Here is a 23,627-nt window from a genome sequence, read left to right as displayed (position 1 = left end):
AAAGGAGATTGTTAGCCGCTTTGAGACTCCTTCGGGTAGTGATAAAGCGGGATATCAAATCCAAACTCTTCTTCTTCTTTCCCTTCTTCCCAAAAGGAGAACTGTTCTGATTTTGCCTAGAGCACGCAACATGGCCAGGGAGGCAGCTGACGGCAGATGCTTCCGCTTGAGTGTCCTGCAAAGTCCAGGTTGGTGCCAGTCCCTGGTGCCATCTTACCGCAGGGAACCAGTTCCCTGGTATAAAGTGCTTTTTCATTTGGAGCCAAACTCTGACCTTCTGACAGTCTCCTGTAGGTCCATTTGCACAGAACTGGCAGCCACCATGGAAGTAACCTTTGTGTTTCTGAATCCCCGTTTCTGCCTAAATGATTGACATGGGGATTCATGGAACACAATAAACCACAAGCAGCGCTGTATTAGTTTAGACCAGCTCTGGTTTTCCTGGACCACAAGGACCGTAGCTCAGTTTTACAGCACCAGCTAAAGATCCCAGGTTCAATCCCTGGCCTTTCCAGGTGGGGCTGAGAGAGATCTGTGCCCCAAATATTGGAGAGCCTCTGCCAGTCAGTGTAGGCCATACTGAACTCATAGAATCGTAGAGTTGGAAGAGACCGCAAGGGCCATCCAGTCCAACCCCCTGCCAAGCAGGAAACGCCATCAAAGCATTCTTGACATATGCCTGTCAAGCCTCTGCTTAAAGACCTCCAAAGGAGGAGACTCCACCACACTCCTTGGTAGCAAATTCCACTGCCGAACAGCTCTTACTGTCAGGAAGTTCTTCCTAATGTTTAGGTGGAATCTTCTGTCTTGTAGTTTGAATCCATTGCTCCGTGTCCGCTTCTCTGGAGCAGTGGAAAACAACCTTTCTCCCTCCTCTATATGAAATCCTTTTATATATTTGAACACGGCTATCATATCACCCCTTAACCGTCTCTTCTCCAGGCTAAACATACCCAGCTCCCTAAGCCGTTCCTCATAAGGCATCGTTTCCAGGCCTTTGACCATTTTGGTTGCCCTCTTCTGGACACGTTCCAGCTTGTCAGTATCCTTCTTGAACTGTGGTGCCCAGAACTGGACACAGTACTCCAGGTGAGGTCTGACCAGAGCAGAATACAGTGGTACTATTACTTCCCTTGATCTAGATGCTATATTCCTATTGATGCAGCCTAGAATTGCATTGGCTTTTTAAGCTGCTGCATCACACTGTTGACTCATGTCAAGTTTGTGGTCTACCAAGACTCCTAGATCCTTTTCACATGTAGTGCTCTCAAGCCAGGTGTCTCCCATCCTGTATTTGTGCCTTTCATTTTTTTTTTTTGCCCAAGTGTAGTACTTATACTGTTCCTAACCCTTTTGGCTTGGGTCAGTTGGCATTGCATCTGTGCTTAGTTGCTGACCTGTGCTGTTTTGTGTCCGATTTTCCACGGGTGGCGCATCAAACCTGTTCCGACACCTTCGCCTTATTTGTTGCCGTGAGATTGTGTTCCAGAAATCATTGTGACTATAACAGGAAATGTGATTGGGGGGGGGGGCAGCCGAGAGAACTACTTGAGAAGAAGGAATGGCCGGTCCGAGGGTGCCTGTATCAGTGACTCACACAGGAATCAATAAAGCAGTTAAGCCAGTTTAAATCTGCAGAGCGGATCACGCCCACTCGCTTAAAGGGGATGGAGTTTCGTGATCCGGTCGGATGCCGTGACCAAAATCCAATACGTCCGTTTGATTATCCCCTAGCTGATTAACGGCAGGAAGGCTCATCAGTCGGGGCGCAGGTTGTCTGTCCCATTCCCGGCTAGTTCTTTGCTTCCCAGCTAGAGGGTGCCAAATATTCTTCTTGACCCCTTGAGCAGAAGGATTGTCCTGCAATCAAAGTCAGGGCAGTCTCAAGGAAGACTTTTCTTGCCAACCCACCCACCCCGCCCCCCAGTAGTATCTCAGCATTTATTCCATTTGGACAGAGAACGAAAAGAGGTCCTTTAAGGAAGGGTGTATTGGGGAGGTGATGGAGGGCAGTCAGGCCAAATTTATCCCCTTATGGCACCATACTCCTGCCAAGTAGGCTGCATGCTGAGCTTTGCTATTGAATCGGGCTCCTCAAAGGTGTGTCGTTCCGTACAGCTCATGAGCAGGGTTCTTAACACAGGCTTCAGCCTGGGCAGGCTGGGTTTCTCCTAGTCACCCAGGAAGAGAGAGGGGAATCAGGAGGTCACCTTACCCTTAAGGGGACAGCCAGTGCTATTTTTCTAGGAAAAGAAATACCAGATACACCTCCCTCATTCTCATTCCTTAGAATATTTCTGGCAGTGGGGGAAGAAAAGAAGTCAAGTTGGCAACTGTGATGGACTAGCTGGCACTCTCAAGAGGCCATATTTGGCTCCAGGGCTGCCAGCAGCAAACCCAGCTCTGAGCCAATGTTTGTGAAGTGTTTTGAAATCTTCAAATACACCGCACAGGAGAAACTCCATTATTATTGTTGTTGTTATTGTTATTTCTTTCTCACCTGATTAAATAAATCTCAGTTAATCTTATTTTTAATTAGATCAATCCATTAGCCAGTCAATTAAATTCACATGCATTTGTATATTGGGGGGGGGGGGAAATACTTCTGAAGCAAAAAAAAACCATACTTCATTTTCAGATAACAGGTCAGATCTAGATTCCCAACATACTTAGAGTAGTCCCATTGACTTCAGTGGGCCTGCTTTCAGTAGGCTGGGAATAGGGAACTCTTCTGTTGTAGAGGCTTTCCCTCCTACCTGTGAGAAAAAGGAGGAGGCCTTTTTGAACCTGCTGTTATTGTTAAGTAATCGTATTAAAAAACGATGCATTTTTAAAATAAAAAAATCCGCTGCCTGATTAATCAGGGGCACATTTTTAGTAAATTAAAAGTCTTGCTAATTGATTAATCTACCTGGTTCATCTATTAATTGTTGTTGTCGTTGTCGTTGTCGTTGTCTGGGTCAAAGGGGGTTCTCTCCAGATTGGCTTGTGCCCCTGCCCCTCTCTGTTCTGAGGTGGAAAAACAGAGTTTTGTTTCCATCCAAATTAACTTTTTCTTTTCTCCCCTCTCCCCCCTCTCCTCTTGAGACGAAACAAGGGGCTTTGGGAGTTGCCCCGGAAATGACTAACCATGTGGAGGTCCCCATGGCGGATGGGCCCCACATCAGCTTGGAAGTGTTGCCAAAACCTTGCCTGGATAAATACTGTGGGTGGCTGATTCGAAACCTGCTGCTGACCCTCACCATCGCTGGTAAGATTTATCTATCTATCTAAGATGACTTATGAACCACTTATGTTTTTAAAAATCAATCTCTCAGCATTGCACATAAAAGAGAACAGGAGAGTTACCCATAAAATACAGATAAAAACAAACAGAATTTGAAAGCAACTATAGACAATGGGCTTACGTGTTGGGATGGACTTGCTGGTGCTAAAACATTAAAACTGCAGGTGCTACACACTTAGAGATTGATTTATCATAGGTACGGAACGAAGATTATTTGGCACTTGTAAACTAGCCCCAGACTGTTAATTGGTAAGATGACGTACAGCCTCCATCTGGGAACAATCTCCTTGGTCTCCGTTTACCCCTTCCTGTCTCTCCGTGGTTCTTCATGGCTAAAGTAACTTCCACCTTCCTTTAAGTCCTTCTAGGCAGGGCTGACATCTGATCTAGGTTCTGTGCAGCATCTAGCACAGTCTGCGAATGACAAATAGTAGTAGTGAGATAGGCAGGTCAGTAAAACAGTGGTCAGGAACTGATGGGCTATGAGTGAAATCTGGCCTAAACTATCTGCCAGTTGGCCCATCAGATTAAAACAACCTTTCTAATTGTAGCCGTTCTCTTCAAAACCAGATGTTCCCATTGGAAGGGGCAGTTTCCAAAACAGGTGTGTGTGTGTGTGTGTGTGTGTACGTACACGTGAGTGAGTGAGTGTGTGTGTGTGTGCCCCCATATGCTTAAGTTTTGGCACTCTGCCTTCTCTGTCCCAGATCTGGAATTCTTCCAATATGGTGTTTACAGGGACATGATGGAGGAGGGGATGACTTCCTGCCAGCCTCTGTCCTCATTTGACCCATCAACTGATGTACTTGCCCCACTGCTCTAGGGCATCCTCGTAGGTTGGATCCACACATGGGGGGATGACACTTTAAATAAGTCAAAAATTAAATCGTTATAACAAAAGGGGGGGAAACACTAAGGAAAATTGCTTAGAAATTTGTTTTGCTCTCTGGCACCACCTGGTGTTGCATGTTTATAACGCTTTCAAAACGCTGTTTCTTGACTAATGTAGCTGAATCCATAGATTATTGTAGTTGGAAGGGCCTTTGAAGGTCATTAGCTCAACACCCCTGGCTGTTGCAAGGAGCTTGCTGCAGCATTTGCTTCCGAACATGTAAAGAAAGAGAACCCACCGCCTTCCAAGGCAGCTGGTTCCTCTTTCAAACAGCTTGAAGTTCTTCTTAAGCTTCAGTTAAAATCCTTTCTCTTATCATTAGAACCTCTTGGTTCAAAGTCTCACCCTCACTAGAGCTCCAGAAAACAAATGTGCTGCATCATCCTATGGCGGTAACCTTTCGAGTACTGGAAGATAGCTATCTGACCGCTTCTTAATTGTCTCTTTCTTCTCTGCGAACAGAAACAACCCCACTCAGAGCTGCCTCCCATCCTGTTTTGCAGGTTGTGAGCTGATCCCTTGTCTTGTTACGTATGCAGCTCATCAGATCTGCAAGGCACTTGAGCCAGTGCAATTAGTTTAGGGTCCCTCCAGAGATGTCCTTTTTATGATCTCTGCTCAGGAGGACGCTATCGGAGCAGCCACTCACAATCCCGCTTTCAATACCGTCCGCACCTGCAAAAGGTTTAGAGAGGCCACCCGGCTGCATTCAGTCCATAACTTCCTGCTGAAATCCTGTAACTTTTTATACCACAAACGTCCTGCTTTATTTTTACCCCACTTTGGAGTAAGATAGCCTTGGAGAAGCAGCACAGAATAAATTAAAGCAGAATAAACCCACCGCTGATTTAGTATTCTTGTGTAAAGAACATGTGGCAGGCTATGTGCACCATGAAACACTAGTCTGGGTGTGGAAAACAATGTCGTACAACATTCCCAGAAGGGATGCTCAATAAGTAGCTATCATCTGACCTCCCTGAAAGCTTTGTGCAAACCAATGAGGATAAACTTTCGGTCAACATTACACTGAGCAAATGTTACCCTACACTCGTTATTTTCCTTATTGTAAAAAGTCTGTTTGTTATGAATGGTTCCAGAAAGACTTTGTGATTGTTCTAGATAGAATTACCTCTCTGACCCCCAAGCCGTAAAGAAATAAATATAGCAAGCTGTCCATCAAGGAGGCTACTTTTTCTTTTTTTCTTTTTAAAAAGACCCATCTGGGTAGTAACTTTCCATCACCCCTCTTCTAATCTCCCATCTCTGGGCAACCTGCCATATCTTGCAGCTGTGCACACACCCAAGAAGCATGGCTGGCTTCTTGGCCTTAGATGACCCCTTCAGGGATAGGCAGAGGGGCAGAGTAGCTAAAGAAAAAGGACCCGTTTCTTAGACGTGGAGGAGGGAAAGCGTGTGGGATTTACGTATGAACAGGACCCATAAAGCGAGGAGGGAAGCTTTCCAAGTGTGCACTATCTGAGAAACTCTCTCTGCGTGTATTGCTATTAAGTTCAAGTTCTGTTGAGTGCAGCAGTACACAAGCACCCACAGATCTCTTTGTCTGTTCTTCGTTGGCTGCAAACACACAAGCTTGTGTACCTTTAAACAGTAGCTTAATGACTGGTTTATTTCCTCCACTGGATGCATTTCCTGCCCTTCCTCATGAACGAACACAGGACAGCTAACAATAGAAAACAATACAGACAACATAATAGCTCAGTTGGTTAGAGTGTGGTGCTGATGACGCCACATTTGCAGGTTCATCCCTGTGTGGGACAGCTGCATATTCCTGCATTGCAGGGGGTTGGACTAGATCAGGGGTCCCCAAACTAAGGCCTGGGGGCCGGATGCGGCCCAATCGCCTTCTCAATCTGACCCATGGATGGTCCGGGAATCAGCATGTTTTCACATGAGTAGAATGTGTCCTTTTATTTAAAATGCATCTCTGTGTTATTTGTGGGGCATAGGAATTCATTCATATTTCTTTTCAAAATATAGTCTGGCCCCCCACAAGGTATGAGGGACAGTGGACTGGCCCCCTGCTGAAAAAGTTTGCTGACCCCCTGAACTAGATGATCCTCATTGTCCCCTTCCAGCTCTAGGATTCTATGGTTCTATGGAATACAACCAATCAATTCTTTATTGCAGTCCAAATCCATGAAAAACAATGATGGAACGATGCTTTGAAAAAGGAAAAGAAGATCAACATTATTAGCCACACAGTTATTATCTTCCTGATTCCTTCCTTCCTTCCTTGACATCTTCATAAACACATAAGGGGAGCCCTGCTGGATCAGGCCAATGGCTCGTCACGTGCAGCACACTCTTTTCACAGTGGCTAACCAAACGCCCAAGCAGAACATGAGCACAGCTGCTCTATGCTCACCTGTGATCCCCACCAACTGGTATTCAAAGGCTTCACTGCCTCCGACAGTGGAGGGAGACTATAGCCATCACGGCTAGTAGCCGCGGCTAGGTTGGTCCTCCACGAATTTGTCTAATCCTCTTTCGAAGCCACCAAAGTGGGTCACCATTGCTGCCTCTTGTGGAAGGAGATTCCATGGTTCAACTATACATCACAATTGACCAATATCTGTATGGTTAACTTGCCTTTCTCGCAAATCGTCGCGCACAGGAAAAAACACACACACTCCATCTAGCCATCCAGTCTCGCAGCATAGGGTAAAAGGCCAGGATTTCATTAGTCTTTCATTGTTTCTTTTACGTCATTGGCCTGGAGGAAGAAAATTAAACAGGGTCTAATCCCTGTAGCTTCACCCAAAGCCCCCGCCCCACCCACCCTGCGTCCACTGACAGCTCCTAATCAGCTTGAAGCAGAGGGCGAAAGGGTCCCGAGGACACCAGCGTCTCATGCGCTGAGAAAAAGGGAACAGAGAGCTTTGTGCCACAGAGCAAAATGTGAGCAGGGTTAGCCATATACGTGTGTGAAGGAGAGGGAGCTCTCGTTTTGAGTTACTGTCGCACTTCTCCAAATATTGCAGTGCAGGTAATGTGTGCAAAAATGGATCATATTAGGGGGGAATTGGGTTTTTTTGCAAAAATGTGTATATTAGGTATTTACAGGTGAAGATGAAGATGAGCTATCGGGCAGACATTTGAGCTGAATGCTTGTGACAGGTGCCCCTCCTCAAAGCCCATTGCCCCCCATGCCCAGTTCCTAAGGCAGATTGTTGTTGTTGTTGTTGTTTAGTCGTTTAGTCGTGTCCGACTCTTCATGACCCCATGGACCATAGCACGCCAGGCACTCCTGTCTTCCACTGCCTCCCGCAGTTTGGTCAAACTCATGTTCGTAGCTTCGAGAACACTGTCCAACCATCTCGTCCTTGGTCGTCCCCTTCTCCTAGTGCCTTCAATCTTTCCCAACATCAGGGTCTTTTCCAAGGATTCTTCTCTTCTCATGAGGTGGCCAAAGTATTGGAGCCTCAGCTTCACGATCTGTCCTTCCAGGGAGCACTCAGGGCTGATTTCCTTAAGAATGGATAGGTTTGATCTTCTTGCAGTCCATGGGACTCTCAAGAGTCTCCTCCAGCACCATAATTCAAAAGCATCAATTCTTCGGCGATCAGCCTTCTTTATGGTCCAGCTCTCACTTCCATACATCGCTACTGGGAAAACCATAGCTTTAATATTAGGTATGCTAATTACAAATGGGTTTACACAGGAGGCTGAAGCCTTATATCACTTGATTCTGACAATGGTACACACTGGCCTTTATTCATATTTCTTTCCAGGATACCTGCATATGCATAATGCCACACCATGCCCGATATCTGGTTCAAAATGCAAACCCTTGATAATCCCGGCTTCTGTTGCTGTTGCCATTTGAGCAGGTTCCTAGCTCCCAGCGCTGTTGAAAAACGTTTGTGGGAAATGCCAGCAATGTCTAGAACAAAGTGCTTTCATAATACCCTTCCCCATTTGGATTTCTCTGTTGCCCCTCACCTTTCCTACCTGTGGCTAAAATGATTTTCCACGCACCCTTCCCAAACCTCTAGACGTAGTTCAAAATAAAACCTACAGCTCTGGACCAGTTTCTCTGGTTTATACGGTTCGCTTTGAACGTCGTTTCATTGGGCAAGAGAATCCGTGGGTTTCAATGCTACAACAACTATGAAAAGACCTCCAGTAAGTTTAATAAGGGGGGTCTCTGCAGCCCTGGATATAATAAGTAGGACCAGGAGAGGGTTGGATTTGTCCCTCCCAGCTGACTTCCTGTCCTGACTTTGCCCTGGCAGTATCCAGCCATTTTTATCCTGGATCTTTTCCCAGCGCGGATTCGGGGGCGTGAACCCCTGTAGCCTGGCTTTACTCCAAGTAGGACACTGACTCTGTGAACAGATCCCATGAAAAGATCCTGTTTTCACCAAACGGTTTAAGAAATCGGTATCATCATGATCCTGCCCTGAATGCTTGAATTTAGCACACCCACACAGAATCCAGAGCTGCAGCTCAGCTTTGCGTGGGGGGGGGGGCGGGCGGTGTCGGTATCTGTGCGCTACGATCGCAAGCCAGTTTCAGATAGTTTTGCAAACTGAACGGACCACTTTCTGTCCTGTGCATTTAACGGCAGCTCAATGTGCCAATTTTAGCAGGTGGCAAGTGGCCACTCAAGAATCCAGGCACTCATTTCCATTCATCCCCACCCACCCAGTTGTCACCCACACACACACCCAACACTCAGTCAGCATTCCATGACCACTGAGCGTGCTCAGCCCTAATTGTTGTTGTTATTATTTATTTCATGAAATTCATACACCACTTGATTGTAAACAACAACAACCTCAAAGCGGTTTACTAAAGATAAAACAGTAAAACCCAGAAACAAGCGACAGCTATATTTTTAAACATACAAAAGTTAAAACACTAAAACAGATGGAAATTACCTCACTGAATTTGGTGGGACTTGGGTAGCTCAGTTGGCTAGAGTGTGGTGCTGACAACGGCAAAGTTGCAGGTTCGATCCCCATATGGGACAGCTTCATATTCCTGGGGTTGGACTAGATGATCCTCAGTGTCCCTTCCGACTCCACAATTCTATGATTCCTCCCAGGTAAGTGTGTTTAATGGGGCAGTGGTCTTAGACCAGGCATCTCCAACCTTTGGCCCTCCAGATGTTTTGGACTACAATGCCCATCATCCCTGACCACTGGTCCTGTTAGCTAGGGATCATGAGAGTTGTAGGCCAAAACATCTGGAGGGCCACAGGTTGGGGGTGCCTGTCTTAGACTCTAACGTAATGGGTTTATGGGAGTGTCCATCTTTAGATATTGTTTCTATTATTATTAATGAATTGTTTTCTAAGGTGGTTTCCATTAAAAAAGCAACCTGAAAATAGCTTTAAAAGCAGGTACAAAAAATGGGAACCCCAAAGGCCAACCTTACTGGTACCACTGATAAGGGACTCCCTGTCTAGAAACAGCCTAGTCCTGCTCCCAACCTGGTGACAGCTACTTCTGAAGAATCCTGGGACCTTGTCTTTTTCCTCTTCGTTTCAGGAGTGATTTTGGGAGCTCTGTTTGGAAGTCTCCTGAGGTTGCTCCCACCTCTCGACAGCGACCTGATCATGCTTATTTCTTTTCCCGGGGACATCCTTATGCGCATGTTGAAAATGCTGATCTTGCCTCTTGTGATATCCAGTCTCATTTCAGGTGAGAGTTGGGGGGGAGGTGGGAGAAATCGCCCCAGATCCCAAACCTCAGGAGTGGGGCGCTAGCCTCTGTATAGCTTAGCTGGCCTTCCAAGAGATTGGGTTTTCGCTGAAAGAGATTGAAACAAGGAACAATTTGTGAAACTTGGGGGGGGGATGACATCCAAGGTGAGTTCATAAGAGGGCCCTCCCCATGCCTTGAAAGAATGTAAGAGAGGGTTGTGGGAAAGGATGTAAAGATCGGTCAGTTTCATTTTTCTCAGTTTCTCCTTTTCCTAGTCTTAAACTCAGTTCTCCACACTTCTGCAATAATGAAAAATCATCAGGAATTTAGAGCAAATTTATCCTAATAAACACATTTTTATAAGCAGTTTTGACTAGCAAACATATTTTTGCAATCAATTTCCCCCAATTTAACGTATTTTTGTATGTTATATTTGTGGGAGGAAAATATTAATCCCTGTGATCCCTGTGTGACTAAAATAACAAAAGAATCAGCTGGGTGCCTAGATTCAAAATACAGGGATAAAGTCACTCTCCAGCAGGAGAGAGCCCCCAGTAGCAGAGTTTAAGCTCACAAAAGTCAAGCAGCAGTATAGCAATGGGGATATAGGTTGTTAGACCCTTTTATCCTGTTTAGTTGCATACAGCGCTTCCCCCGTTTTCTCCTCCTCTTGAAATGATCAAAGCACACACTGTTAAGTAAGTTTAAAATGTTTTACTTACAAAATGTTCCAAAGGTCAGATTCTTGTATTTGTCCAAGTAGCAGCAAGGTGAACACAGGCAGAACACTCTTGGGTAGAAAATGCAGAAAGCTTAAAATATGTGTTCTAAGCTTGCAGTTGGCTTAGACACATCTTCCTTGGTCAGTTAAAAGGCATGGAGATAGTAAAGGGAAGAACAGCTGCTTCGCTTCCTCCCTCATGGAGGTGAGGGGGCATGACTTAGCTGAGTCTAGGAACAGAACTCTCTAGTATTAATCCCTTTGTGCACTAAATAGCATTCATGCATAGTTATGTCTGACTGCAATTTCCCACCACTATCACTAATATGTTCATTTTTATACACACACTCTGCCCTATATATGAATTTTTGCAGACAATGGTTGGAGAACTGCACTGCTAAATCTGAAGAAGTGTGAATTTTGTAGGACATCTGTGTTTTGATTCGCAGTCACGAAGAGTCAGACACAACTAAACGACTAAACAACAGCAACAACAACAACAATTATTTTGTCAATATACGTCTTTAAAATGTGAACTGAATTAAACTTCTCACCCATCCCTAGTTGTGGGAGACCAGCCCCCTATCACTGCCAACACATGCAGTGAACATGCCACCTGATCTGTGCATTTGACTGGTGTGTGAAGGGGCTGTACATGTGAGCTAAGTTAAGGTGTCAGGCAGTGACTGGCCCAAGGTTTCTCAGTGAGCTTCATGGCCAAGTGGGGATTCAAACCCTGGTCTCCCAGGTCCTAATCTGACATTATAACTACCACATTGGCTTTCTCCTTGGCCAGGTCTTTGTACACCTCTCTTTGCCAATATTAGTTTTTGTGTTAGAACCCCCAATTTGTTCTACATCAGATGCAGATCTGTTCTTGTATTGGATGCTCATTATCTCACTACAAACAGCATTTCCATGCGCTCTGGCACTCATCACGGTGTTCCATGCGCCAGAAGCAGTTTAGTCATGCTGGCCACATGACCGGAAAGCTGTCTGTGGACAAACACTGGCTTCTTTGGCCTGAAAGCAGAGATGAGCGCCACACCCCATAATCGAATTGGACTGGACTTTAACCATCAGGGGTCCTTTACCTTTGCCTATCCCAGTGTATGGCTCATCATGAGCGGCAGGAGGAAGCTGGTTCCACTCCCTGAGACACCATTCTGCAACTGCCTCCTCTCCTTCCAGCTGTTATTTTCTTTGTGACTCTCTGTTTGGTCTGTCCACCTCTTACAAACTTCCATGGAGGATGGGCTTAGGCAGGGTGGCCTCTCTTCATCCCTTGACCCCGTAACCTCTTGTGATGTGTTTTGTGGGCAGGTCTGGCCGGCCTCGATGCCAAATCCAGCGGGCGCATGGGCACTCGCGCCATGGTTTATTACATGTCCACCACTGTGTTGGCAGCCATATTGGGTGTCATTCTGGTCTTGTCCATTCACCCCGGCAACCCAAAACTCAAGAAATCCCCCACGGTGATGACCAGGAACGAGGAAGTCTCCAGTTTGGATGCTTTTCTGGACTTGATCAGGAACCTGTTCCCCGAAAACCTGGTCCAAGCCTGTTTCCAGCAGGTAACACACATAGCAAATCCATGTATGGATCAGGGAAGCAAAGGCCGGCAGGGGCTGGGGCAGTGGTTTGGCAATGGTTGGTCACTTCCAAACCGCCCTCTCCACCTACCATGCCGCCTCTTTCTCACACAGATCCAAACCATCTCGACGAAGGTCCCTGTGCCCCCAATTGTGGTCCGTAAGGAAAACGTGAGTCAGATCGTCCACGCCAGCGGGTCAGTGCTCAACACCACCATCACGGAGGTCAACGTGGGTCCCAGCACCGTGACCCAGAAGCAGCTGGAGTTCAAGGCTGGAATGAATGTTTTGGGTGAGCCTTTGGTCAAGAGCAAGACTGGAAGAGCTTGGCAGAGAGGCCGAGAGCAAAAATGGAGGGTGCTGTGGATAAACAACTCACGAAGTCATAGCCACGCCACGTGGAATCATTTTTAAATTTTAAAGCTATATATGCATGCTTTTAGAATGTCCTCCATCATGAATGCTGTTCATGCAGCAGAATGAAGTGGTAGAAGCCTGAGATGGTGAGACTTAAGGACTGTACCACTGCAGGCTGCGGGTAGAGGATAGCATTTTATTCCCCAGGGGGAAAACTCCCTGCCAAAACTATACAAACAAGAGGAGGGGTGTGGACCCAGGACATCAGCAGGAAAGGTTTGGTCTCAACCTTCTCTTTGCTGTGAGTGCTTTCTGCTTTCTTTATAATATGGGAGCATTTGCTACTGTGATCTTCCCTCTGCTGTCCGAAATGGTACTGCCCATTCTACCACCTAGGAATTCGGACACCTTCCTCTCCATGTGTGGACAAGGCCTTAGATACTTGCATTTGAATTGTGTGGTTTTAAAAGTTGTGATCTTTCCCCCCCCCAAAAGCCCCACTGTTAATTGGGCAGTACATTAATTCAAAAGCAAATAAATAAAATAGGGGAGGGGCAGGAAAGCAGAGAAGAAATTAAATTTGGCACATTAATCCTTTTTGGGGGGCCTCCAAAAGTGATTAGTTAAGACTCATTTTTACATGCTTTTCAAACTCAATGTTATTTCAATATTTTGAATTTAGAAATTTTCAAACTCAACATTGTTTCAACATTTCAGTTTTGAATTTTTGAAATTTAACATTTTTAATAAACATAAATTAAGCACACCTCTCCTCCTCCTACCTGCATCTGGTGTGCACATAAGAGAAGAGAGGTAGGTGGGTTTGTGTTTTTTTTACTGTTCATTCAGCATCCTGTATTGGGGAGACAGAGCACAGGGTTGGCGAGAGATCCCTCCTTCTCTTTGACTCCCCCTTTCTCTCCTCCCCCTCCCCTCCCTTGCAGGTTTGATTGGCTTCTTCATTGCCTTTGGCATTTGCATGGGGAAGATGGGCGAGCAGGCCAAGCCCATGGCCGACTTCTTCAACATCCTCAATGAGATCATCATGAAGCTGGTCTCTATGATCATGTGGTAAGAGAGACTCACATACAGATATGCAACCTAGAGATTAATTTCTTTTAAAAAAAAATCAGTGTCAGTTTCCTTGTAAGTATGGAAGCAAGAACTACAGTCCTGTGGGTTATTGCTGTTGTTTTTTGCCATCAGAGATAGGTAAAGGTAAAGGGACCCCTGACCGTTAGGTCCAATTCGTGACCGACTCTGGGGTTGAGGTGCACATCTCGTGTTATTGGCCGAGGGAGCCGGCATACAGCTTCCAGGTCATGTGGCCAGCATGACTAAGCCGCTTCTGGCGAACCAGAGCAGCGCACGGAAACGGCGTTTACCTTCCCGTCGGAGTGGTACCTATTTATCTACTTGCACTTGATGTGCTCTCGAACTGCTAAGTTGGCAGGAGCTGGGACCGAGCAACAGTAGCTCACCCCTTTGTGGGGATTCGAACTGCCGACCTTCTGATCGGCAAGCCCTAGGCTCTGTGGTTTAACCCACAGCTCCACCTGCGTCCTTTGGGAGATGGATTAGTCTGGATTAATCTGGAATGGAGTGCCCTACAAAGGGCATGGCTGGCTGGAACCCTAAAGGAGGAGAACTCCACAAAGAAGTGTTGAGTTGCAGGTCACACTTGTACCTGCTTATTTCCAAACATACAAGTCGAGCAGACTGTGCCAAACACCCAGAAAGTGCTAGTCTTTAAAGCAGGTGTTGGAAGTTTCTAAAGACAGTGATCAAATAATGGGGGAGGGAGTAGGGGACCCTTTTTGAAACACACTCAAACAAACCACTAATTCCCTCTCCCCCTGTGGTGCCCTTCCACTAATGGGGCCATCATGAAAGATAGGGAGGCCCGGATCCCTCTGACTCCTGCCCCCCTATTAATTTGAACACCACCCAGACGTATAAATGAGCACCCACATCTCCATGTACAACTCCCCCATGTGGTAAGAGCTGGGGCGGGGGGTGCAGACTGGAGCAACATGCGAGGCAACAAAGGATTCCCAGGGTTTGAAGTGGCTCCACCTGTCCAGCCTAGCCATCAAGGCTTCCTACTCTGGATGGGATTTTACCTGCCTCCTCACCAGCCTGACTCATCTCTGCCTCTTGGCTTCACTCCTCTCTTGCTTCTGTGCCTGCTCTGATTCTGGACTGCCCTCTGCCGCAGACTCTTCCTGCTCACTAAAGCCTGTTGCTTCTCCAACTTCCGACTCATCCCAGTCTTCTCCCTCTGACCACTCTTCGTCGTCCCACCACTAATCCCCTGACTCTGAGCCTTTTTCCCTCAGGGGGGCTCCCCAGCTGGTGCCTCCCACCATTCCTCTGTGTCTAGCCAGTCCAAGACAATGGCCATACCTGTTTCCTGTGGGAGGGAGTTCCGTAGTCTACCTGTGTGCTGCTAACTCAGCGGCTGCTTCAATAGCATCTAACAGTCTTCTGAATGTCCCCCTCCTCAACATAGGTACTCGCCATTTGGCATCGCTTCCCTCATCTGCGGCAAGATTGCCAGTATCAAGGACCTGGAGATGGTGGCCCGTCAGCTGGGCATGTACATGGTGACGGTCATTGTGGGGCTGGTCATCCACGGTGCTATGGTGCTGCCCCTCATCTTCTTCGTCATCACGCGCCAGAACCCCTTCCTTTTCTACGCTGGCATCTTCCAGGCCTGGATTACGGCTCTTGGCACAGCCTCCAGGTAAGGGCAGCTCTCGCGTAGCTTCCATTTTAGCAGACACTGTAGTGTTTATGTGGCTGTGGACATTTCATTTATCTGCTCACTTGGGAAAATTTATAATTAATTAAAAAAACAAAAAACAAATACTTACCAGTTAAGCATATTGTTAATTTATGAAGTTGGGTGTATGTTGGCAGGTGGTTTATGGAACATGTTTGTTGTGTGTGTGTGTGTGTGTGGTTGTTTGTTTGTTTGTTATTTACTTTCTTACTTACTGTGGTACCTCAACTTACAAAGGCGATCTGTTCCACGGCGCTCTTCGTAAGTCAAAACCTGTGGATGTCAAAGTGTCCATTTTGCACATGCACGAAGCACAATTTTGTACTTTGCGCATGCAGAGTATTAATATTCCTCATGGAATGTTTTCAGTCCCAGAGCAAGGGAACAAAGTAATGCAAATGAACAGAGAAAAATAGTATGCAAAGATTACAAAAAGACATATAACAGTACCAATAGACAACTTAGAAATTCTTTCATAAGCTAAACAAGCAGAATTACAAGAACATAAGTTAGCCTTTCCAATTTAATGAAATATGGGCCTCAAGGTCAGCAGGTAGCGATGGGCAGGTAGATTTCCTGGCCTCCCCCATTTCTCTTCTCCTTGCCAGGCAGCGTTCAGGGTGGAACTCCTCAGGATAGAATTCCTCTCTTTTCTTTGGAGAGAGAGGAGCAGCCAACCTCAGCAGCAGCCATGTTACTCAAATTAAGTATGGATTGGCCCTTTAGGATTGCTGGCTACAGGGTGTACAAACAATGTGTGCCCAGATATGGATGCACAAGATGGAAGGAGAGTTTTGGAGAAATTGCATACGGACATGCAGCTTTTAAAATCTCTTTTCCCTACGTCCCTGCTACCCCTGCCGCCTCCTTTGCACACCAGCGCCGGGACGCTGCCTGTCACTTTCCGCTGCCTTGAGGAGAACTTGAAAATCGACAAGCGGGTGACCCGCTTTGTGCTGCCCATCGGGGCCACTATAAACATGGACGGCACCGCTCTCTACGAGGCTGTGGCAGCCATCTTCATTGCACAGATGAACAGCATACACTTAGATGGCGGACAGATCGCAACAGTCAGGTGAGGTGACTTGGTAGGCCTGTTTTTTTTTTTCCCCTCATGAGCCGGCTGGTGCCCAGGTCAGACATAACTCACCCCAAGGGCAGGAGAGGAGATCCCATTTCACATACAAAGTTGCCCACTTACTAAGCGGTTCAGCAGAGTCCTTGTTTGCAGTAGTGGCACAGTGCAGAGCCTTTTTGGTTGTGGCACCGGCGTGGAATTCCCTACCATAAAGATTTGTATAGCTTCTTTTCTATGGGGCTTTCGTACTTGAGCCATTAAAGCTAGCACTGGACCAAAGTATTTGTCCAAGACTTTTTCCACAGTTTCGGTGTGCAAAAACATCCCCAAATGTTCTTACCATGTCAGACCACTGGTCCATTTAGCCCTCGAGGGTTTCAGACCGGGGTCTCTCCCAGCCCTACCTGTAGATGCAGAGGATCGAACCTGGGACCTTCTGCATGCCAAGCAGGATGCCCTGCCCCTGAGATACAGCTGCTTTCTGCAATTACATTGCTTATTTTAATAATTGCTTTGTTTACTTATTTTAAATTTTGGAAGCTGCTTTGATGCTCTGCGGCCTATAAATGTGAACGAACATCTCATTTCTCTCCCTTTCTGTTCCCACAGCCTAACAGCCACATTGGCTAGTGTAGGGGCAGCCAGTATACCCAGTGCGGGGCTGGTCACCATGCTTTTAATCCTGACAGCCGTGGGACTCCCGACCGAGGACATCAGCCTCCTCATTGCTGTGGACTGGCTACTGTGAGTCACGTCAAGGGCAGGGGTTTGGTCTGGGAAAGTGATAGCAGAGTGTGGTCAAACCACGGCATCAATGTCCCCCTTCAGGGTCATTAAAAAAAAACCCCACAACACGTCTGAGAGACAGTGCAGTATAGTGGTTAGTATGTTGGACTAGGACCCTGGGTGACCAGGGTTCATAATCCCCACTCAGCTGTGAAGCTCTCATTGGGCGACCTTGAACCGCTCACAGTCTCTCAGCCTAACCCGCCTTCCAGGGTTGTTGTGCAAATAAAAGGGGAAGAGGAAGAACCTCATCCGTTGCCTTTTTATCTCCTCGGGCCTTAATTTGTTTATTTATTTTTAGAAAAATGTGTGGAATTTGCATATGTTCATTTATACCTCTAGAGGCAAAAATTCTGAGCAAATTAAGATTGTCTCGGTAGCTGCGTCTCACGGGAACCATGCTCTGAAGCATGCCGGCGGCCCTGTAAATAAAGGGGCCCTGCAGACAGGTGGGTTTATTTTTTAACAATAAGGGTGTCTTTGTGGTGGATTTATTCTGCAGGACCGCTCACCCCACCCAAAATCCTTTTTATTACTAATTCATCATGATTTGCACTCGTGACGCCATTGGGACGGTCACACACAATCCCGCTTTCAATACCGTTCACGCCAGCAAAAGTTGTGGGGCGTGTCATACTCATACCCGCCAAGTTCCTCTCTGAAAAATAAGGGACCGACCGAAAGTAGCATACCGGAAGTAGCGCGGCGGCCATTGTGGAACTGGGCGGAGCATGCTCATAAGTGACTTTTGATGCTGCTGTGCCCAGTTCCAAAATGGCCGTCGCACTGGGTTTCCCAGGGAAAACGGGAGACTTGGCAGCTATGGTCATACTGCTTCATTTCCAGTCATTGCCTATTTCTGCCGAAGTCCCGTTAACTTGCATCAGAGATCATCGCCCAAAATGTCTGAACAGCCACAGGCTCCGCCCATCCCTGCTGTAAGCCAGGTTTTCAAATTGGCCATGGTCACCGTGACATTTCTAAGGGCCACCTAACATGTACAAGTAGGGATAGGGGAATGTTGAGTTCGGTTTGGATTTGAAGCCACATCTTTTAAATTTGCACTCTCCCTTGGCTGTAAATTCTGTGTTGAAATTTTTCAACACAGAATAAAATAAAGAAAAAGAATAAAGAAGAACAAAAAAAATAAAAAGAAAGAAAAATCAAGAGATAGAAACTCAAGAGAGAAAAAGCAAAGAAAAAAAGTGAACTTTCCACTTTCTGAAACAATATGAGAAGAAAAACTGCCATCCTTCTGTTTTCACTTACCTGAATTTTGCAATGCGGTTCTCCAACCAAAGTTTACAAAAAGGCATATATTAGGGGAAAGAGTGTGCGAAAAAGACTCTATGAGTAAATATAACATACAAAAAAAATGCATTATATTAGGAGAAAACGCCTGCGAAAATGTGTGCATTAGTTAAAACAGTTTACAAATGTGTTTATTAGGAGAAATTTGCATTGAAACGCTGCTCAAATTTTCATTTCAAATAGCTGAAGAAATGTGGAGAACTGAATTTAAGATTGGAAAAGGGAAAAACTCTGTAAACCGAAATTGACAGATCCTTCTAGCCCAGGGGTCCCCAAACTAAGGCCCGGGGGCTGGATGCGGCCCAACTGCCTTCTAAATCCGGCCCATGGACGGTCTGGGAATCAGCATGTTTTTACATGAGTAGAATGTGTCCTTTTATTTAAAATGCATCTCTGGGTTATTTGTGGAGCCTGCCTGGTGTTTTTACATGAGTAGAATGTGTCCTTTTATTTAAAATGCATCTCTGAGTTATTTGTGGGGCGTAGGAATTCGTTCATTTATTTTTTTCAAAATATACTCTGGCCCCCCACAAGGTCTGAGGGACAGTGGACCGGCCCCCTATGTACAGTTCTCGACATTTAGTGATGTACACGTCTGAATGTGGCACTGAACCCAGTGGGAAGCATAGTTTTCAAGGCAGGCCTGTACATAACTTGTCTAAGGCCTGGGGTGGCAGTCTTGTTCTTGGCATGACAGGCCTGAGAGGCCCCTGGTGGACCTTAGCTCTCCGGGGCCTGGGGCAAGGGCACCTGGCACAAGCCTGGCCCAAGGAAGGGCGAAGCAACATGATGTGGGTTTTTTCTGTGGTGTCCAGTGGCTCATTCACACATCCAAGACACTACTTGGGGGCGCAGTCACCAAGCAGCAAGAGCGAATGTGCGAAGCAGCTCCCTCAAGAGAGGTCGCCTGTTCCTGGAAGGCTGTCCAACGGACAGAGAGCTCCAGCGGCAGCAATGGCCAAACGTAATGGGCCCAAATGCAAGCAGATAGGTTGGGAAGCAAGGACAATGGCAGGATGGGCAGCAAAGGCAGGGATAGGCCTTGACCACATCGCTCTAACCCCCTCCTCCCTGTTTTCCTCCCTCCTCCTTGCAGGGACCGCATGAGGACCTCCATCAATGTGGTGGGAGACTCCTTTGGTGCCGGCATCGTCCATTTCCTCTCCCAGAAAGAGTTGGCGCTCATTGACGGAAGAGGGGAGGAGCTTGAGACAGACCCCACTACCCTTAAGCTGCAGGCTCTGGCCAATCACCAGGAGGGCTCCATCGGGTCCGGCTACACCGTCTTGCCCAGCCAGGACGAGGAAGAGGTGAGGAGGAGAACATGGGCCTGGGAGAAGCCGACAGTCACTGGGGACATAAGAACATCTGGACATGAGAGCTGAGCCCACACAGCTCAGGATAGTCTTCCTTCGGGCACAATAGTAGTGGGCTTCTATTCTCATGCCTGCTGTGTCTGTATGTAACAGAGAACCATTGTGGCGCTGAGGGCCAGATCTAGATTCAGAGCAGGGCCTTTTTAGTGCTGGCCTCTTTGGCTTTGAATCCCGTCTCTGGGTAAATCCACAGTGCAAGGGGCATTTTGAGAAGCCCCAAGCATAGGGTTAGCAATACACTTCTTTCTGCCATTCCCATCAGCTGAGGGGGTAAGGAGGAACCAGCATCCACGGGGACCGCTGCGTGCGAGAGAAGTCCCTCTCACAGCAAATGTCTGCAAAAAGCAGCTTCTTCCCCGCTCCCTGCATGCCTGGAAAAATAAAACAGGGCTGTTTGCTTTCACTAAAGTGAGGCAGGAAGGTCTCTCTTCAATGGTGACAGCAGCTCCAATGAAAAGCAGAGCCTTCAAAGTGATATGTTTGTAAAGGGCACAGAAAGCTCTAAGCTTTAATTTTGTTCGATTTTGTGCACACATGCTGTGATCCTCAAGGAGTGAGTGAACAAAGCCAGTGAGTCCTATTGGTGCTCAGTTTTGCATCGTGGAATGGGGGGGGGAGTCCTTCCCTTTGCTTCAACCTACGCCTTGATTGTAGTGGGTGGACCCTGAATACAGTGGTGCCTCGCAAGACGAATTTAATTCGTTCCACGAGTCAATTCGTTTCGTGAAAAATTCGTCTTCCGCAAATCACGGTTTCCCATAGGAATGCATTAATTAAATTTCAATGCATTCCTATGGGAAACTGCGATTCACAAGACGAATTTTTCACAAAACGAATTCGTCTTGCGAGTCACCATCAGATCGCAAAACGCATTCGTCTTGCGAAAAATTCATCTTGCAGGGCATTCGTCTTGCGAGGTACCACTGTACCTGCTTTTGAGAAGGGGCAAATCACTTTTTCCTCTTCACTCTCTCCATCCCTGTGCATCTCTGTGGCCCTTTCTACGTGGTTGCATTCCAACTCCCATCCTCCCTGGCCATGTTGGTTGTGGCTGATGGGAGTCGGCGCCCAGGAAAATTCAGAAGTCCACAGGATCCCCAATCCTGCTGTACGTGATCTCCCAAACCTTTTAGTGTCCTGCGTTTCCTGCCTCCCCCACCCTCTTTTTCTCTAAGCTAAGATGTTTGCTGTAAGCCTTTATTCACAAGGAAGATGATCTTTGAGCCCCGTTGACCTACCTTTCCGTTGTTCCCTGTAACTCTGAGCCAGGACTTGATTTGAGCCAGGGATCAGGAACATTGTCAGGATTTAGCTGCAGGGCGTGTGAAGTAAAGTGAACCCCTGAGCATGTGCAAAGGTAATTTCTCCCATCACTGGGTTAAACACAGTCAATTCACTTCTGTGTTGCAAGCTGAAGTCATGCAGTGGAAATCCTTTCCGTTCCAAAATGGGCTTTAGCTCCAGCGCCTTTTCAGAAATGAAAATATGCTCATTCACCTCTACTCTTGAAATCACGAAGTCCGATCTTCCTTTGTGCAAAAGTATAATAAGGAAGTCCTGCTACATGCAAATCAAGCTAATTAGATAAACTTTTCCTGATTTGAGGAAAGGGCAGGATCTGAATTTTTTCTCGCTGCCTAGCAGAGACTCCTGCATATTTAAAGAAGTCCAAGCCAGGTCAGGGGAGAGAATTCAACAGGTATTTTGCTCTTCCCCGCATTGTTGTGCTTGCATTGCATTGCTGTGCTCCCTGCCATGCAGATGTTAATAGCACAGGAGCTTCTGCAAAGGAAAAGCCCCTGGAATCCTTGTTGGCTGATCAAAGGGATTTAGAGAGATTTCAGCACAGAAGTCTAGACACCAAACACACACACATGCACAGATAATAAATAATAATCCAACCCCCCAACCCCCCGTTTTCTCTGCTTCCAGCTTCCAGAAAAAATGGATGCGGCATCACAGTATAGCGAGAAAGATGAGGAGGAGCCTGATGAAGAGGAGGAAGAGAAGAAAAAGGAAGAATAAGCACCTTTCCCCCATTCACTTCACACACAAACACACACACACACACCGGTAGATGCTACCAGCATCAGCAACACAGATGGGGGCGGGAGGAATTGCAGGGGCCACCAAACTGATTTGATTATTATCCTTATGACTATTATACCCAATGGAAGGTTGGTCCATTCAGGTGCATGGGTCAACTGCCCCACCCACCTCATTCTGCCTTCAGCCTGCCCCTACCCCAACACCTGTCTTCCTGCTTAACAACCAGTCCAGGAGGAGCCACTGCCTGTCCGTTTCCTCCTCTTTCGTCTCACTGTTGCCCTTTGTATAATTCGGCAGGAGAAGGACGGGGGATGGGGGGCAAAACTAGAATTAGTTGGCTCCGCCTGCCATTGGCTCTATGGCGCCACCTACTGTTGGGCTCCCTGCCTTCCGCCCAACCAGTCCCAAGGAGCACTAGTTCCACAGTTCATACCTGAACCCGCTTTTTGCAGCAACCTCAGCTGTGAATGAGAGATACCTGGATAACTTCAACAGCCACACACAGAGAGACACAGCTGCTGTATCTACGCATTGTCTTGTACGTGTGTGTGCGTGCGTGTGTGTGTACACATATACATAGACTTGTATATTTTTTGCACATACCTTTTGTAGATTGCTTGGGGGTGGGAAGAGGGGATCTATTTTTCTTACACAGACACATTCCACCCTTGAGATTCTCATAGGATATAGAAATCTGCCTTATACCAGGTCAGACTGTTTTGTCCATCTAGCCCCAACTAGCCTGCTCTGACTGGCAGCAGCTCTCCAGAGTCTCCAGAGTCTTTCCCATCACTTCCTGCCTGTTCGTGTTAACTAGAGAGGTCAGGGACAGAGCTTTCCACCTTCTACACTCAAAGCATGTGCTCTGCCACTGAGGTTTGCACCCCAATTCCCTTCACGTGCATCTATTCATTCACCTTCAGAGACCGAGCGTGTGATTTGGAGCTTCTGGGCTCTGCCATGAACCGAGGCAAGCCTTGTTGTTTCCCCTCTCCCATCTGTAAAATGGAAATAATAATTCTGGGCCAATTTTGCAGGATCGTATTGTGAGCTTTATGCAGAGAATGTAAGTGAAGCGCTTTGAGCACTTTGGGGGGGGGTGGGGAAATACTATATAAATACAAAGTATTATTACTATTATTATCTTCATGCATAACCACCCTCCCTCTCACAGAACGTCAGTAGACATTTAGCACCCTAGAGTGGAATAGCCCCATTGGATCAATTCCACCCTCTCCCACAACATATATACCAAATACCTGTCTTTCCTTCTCTGGAAAGCTTCCAGCAAATAACACTTCATTCATGCTTTGGGCAACTTCTGTCATTGCCAAAACTGCCCTCGTAAATGAGGAAATCTTATCCTATTCTAGTTTCCTCAGGTATTTTTCAGGCCTCCATTGCCTCACAATCGTTACCTCCTTCATTGACCGTGAGAGCTCTATATAACCTTCCTGCCTCTGTTAAAAACAACACCCAATGCCAAATGTTTTATTGACAATCTGTTGTTTTATTCTCCTTACTGGGTAAATTTTAGTCTAGGAATCTTCTGCTAGTTTGCTGTTTTTTAACTAAAGAGCTTTCCTAATCCCAAACAGCTATGTAACAGAGACCTGCGGTTGGGCAAGCAGCTCTTGCAAGGCCTTGGAGAGATATTAGCTATTCAGAAGCTCAGATTCGATAAAGTTATCCTAATTAACTTGCAGAAGAGCTGAACTCTGT

General features: G+C 46.7%; 1 protein-coding gene across 1 annotated transcript in view; it reads left to right on the top strand.

The window, feature by feature from the left end:
• LOC118095416 (excitatory amino acid transporter 2-like) overlaps window positions 1-23,039 on the top strand; it is a 32,521-nt gene extending 9,482 nt beyond the window's left edge. Inside the window, exons 2-11 of the mRNA XM_035136661.3 lie at window positions 3,088-3,250; window positions 9,695-9,847; window positions 11,895-12,145; window positions 12,278-12,455; window positions 13,465-13,591; window positions 15,033-15,266; window positions 16,186-16,380; window positions 16,993-17,127; window positions 19,577-19,790; window positions 21,789-23,039. Coding sequence (XP_034992552.3) covers window positions 3,121-3,250; window positions 9,695-9,847; window positions 11,895-12,145; window positions 12,278-12,455; window positions 13,465-13,591; window positions 15,033-15,266; window positions 16,186-16,380; window positions 16,993-17,127; window positions 19,577-19,790; window positions 21,789-21,881 — 1,710 coding nt within the window. The 5' untranslated portion in view covers window positions 3,088-3,120 and the 3' untranslated portion in view covers window positions 21,882-23,039. The remainder of the gene's footprint in view (window positions 1-3,087; window positions 3,251-9,694; window positions 9,848-11,894; window positions 12,146-12,277; window positions 12,456-13,464; window positions 13,592-15,032; window positions 15,267-16,185; window positions 16,381-16,992; window positions 17,128-19,576; window positions 19,791-21,788) is intronic.
• The last annotated feature ends 588 nt before the right edge of the window (window positions 23,040-23,627 follow it).

This window comes from Zootoca vivipara, chromosome 12 (assembly GCF_965207765.1).
Source record: "Zootoca vivipara chromosome 12, rZooViv2.hap1.1, whole genome shotgun sequence".
Taxonomy (NCBI): domain Eukaryota; kingdom Metazoa; phylum Chordata; class Lepidosauria; order Squamata; family Lacertidae; genus Zootoca; species Zootoca vivipara.
The sequence above is the reverse complement of the archived record's forward strand: the minus strand, read 5'-3'. Positions and strand labels throughout refer to the sequence as shown.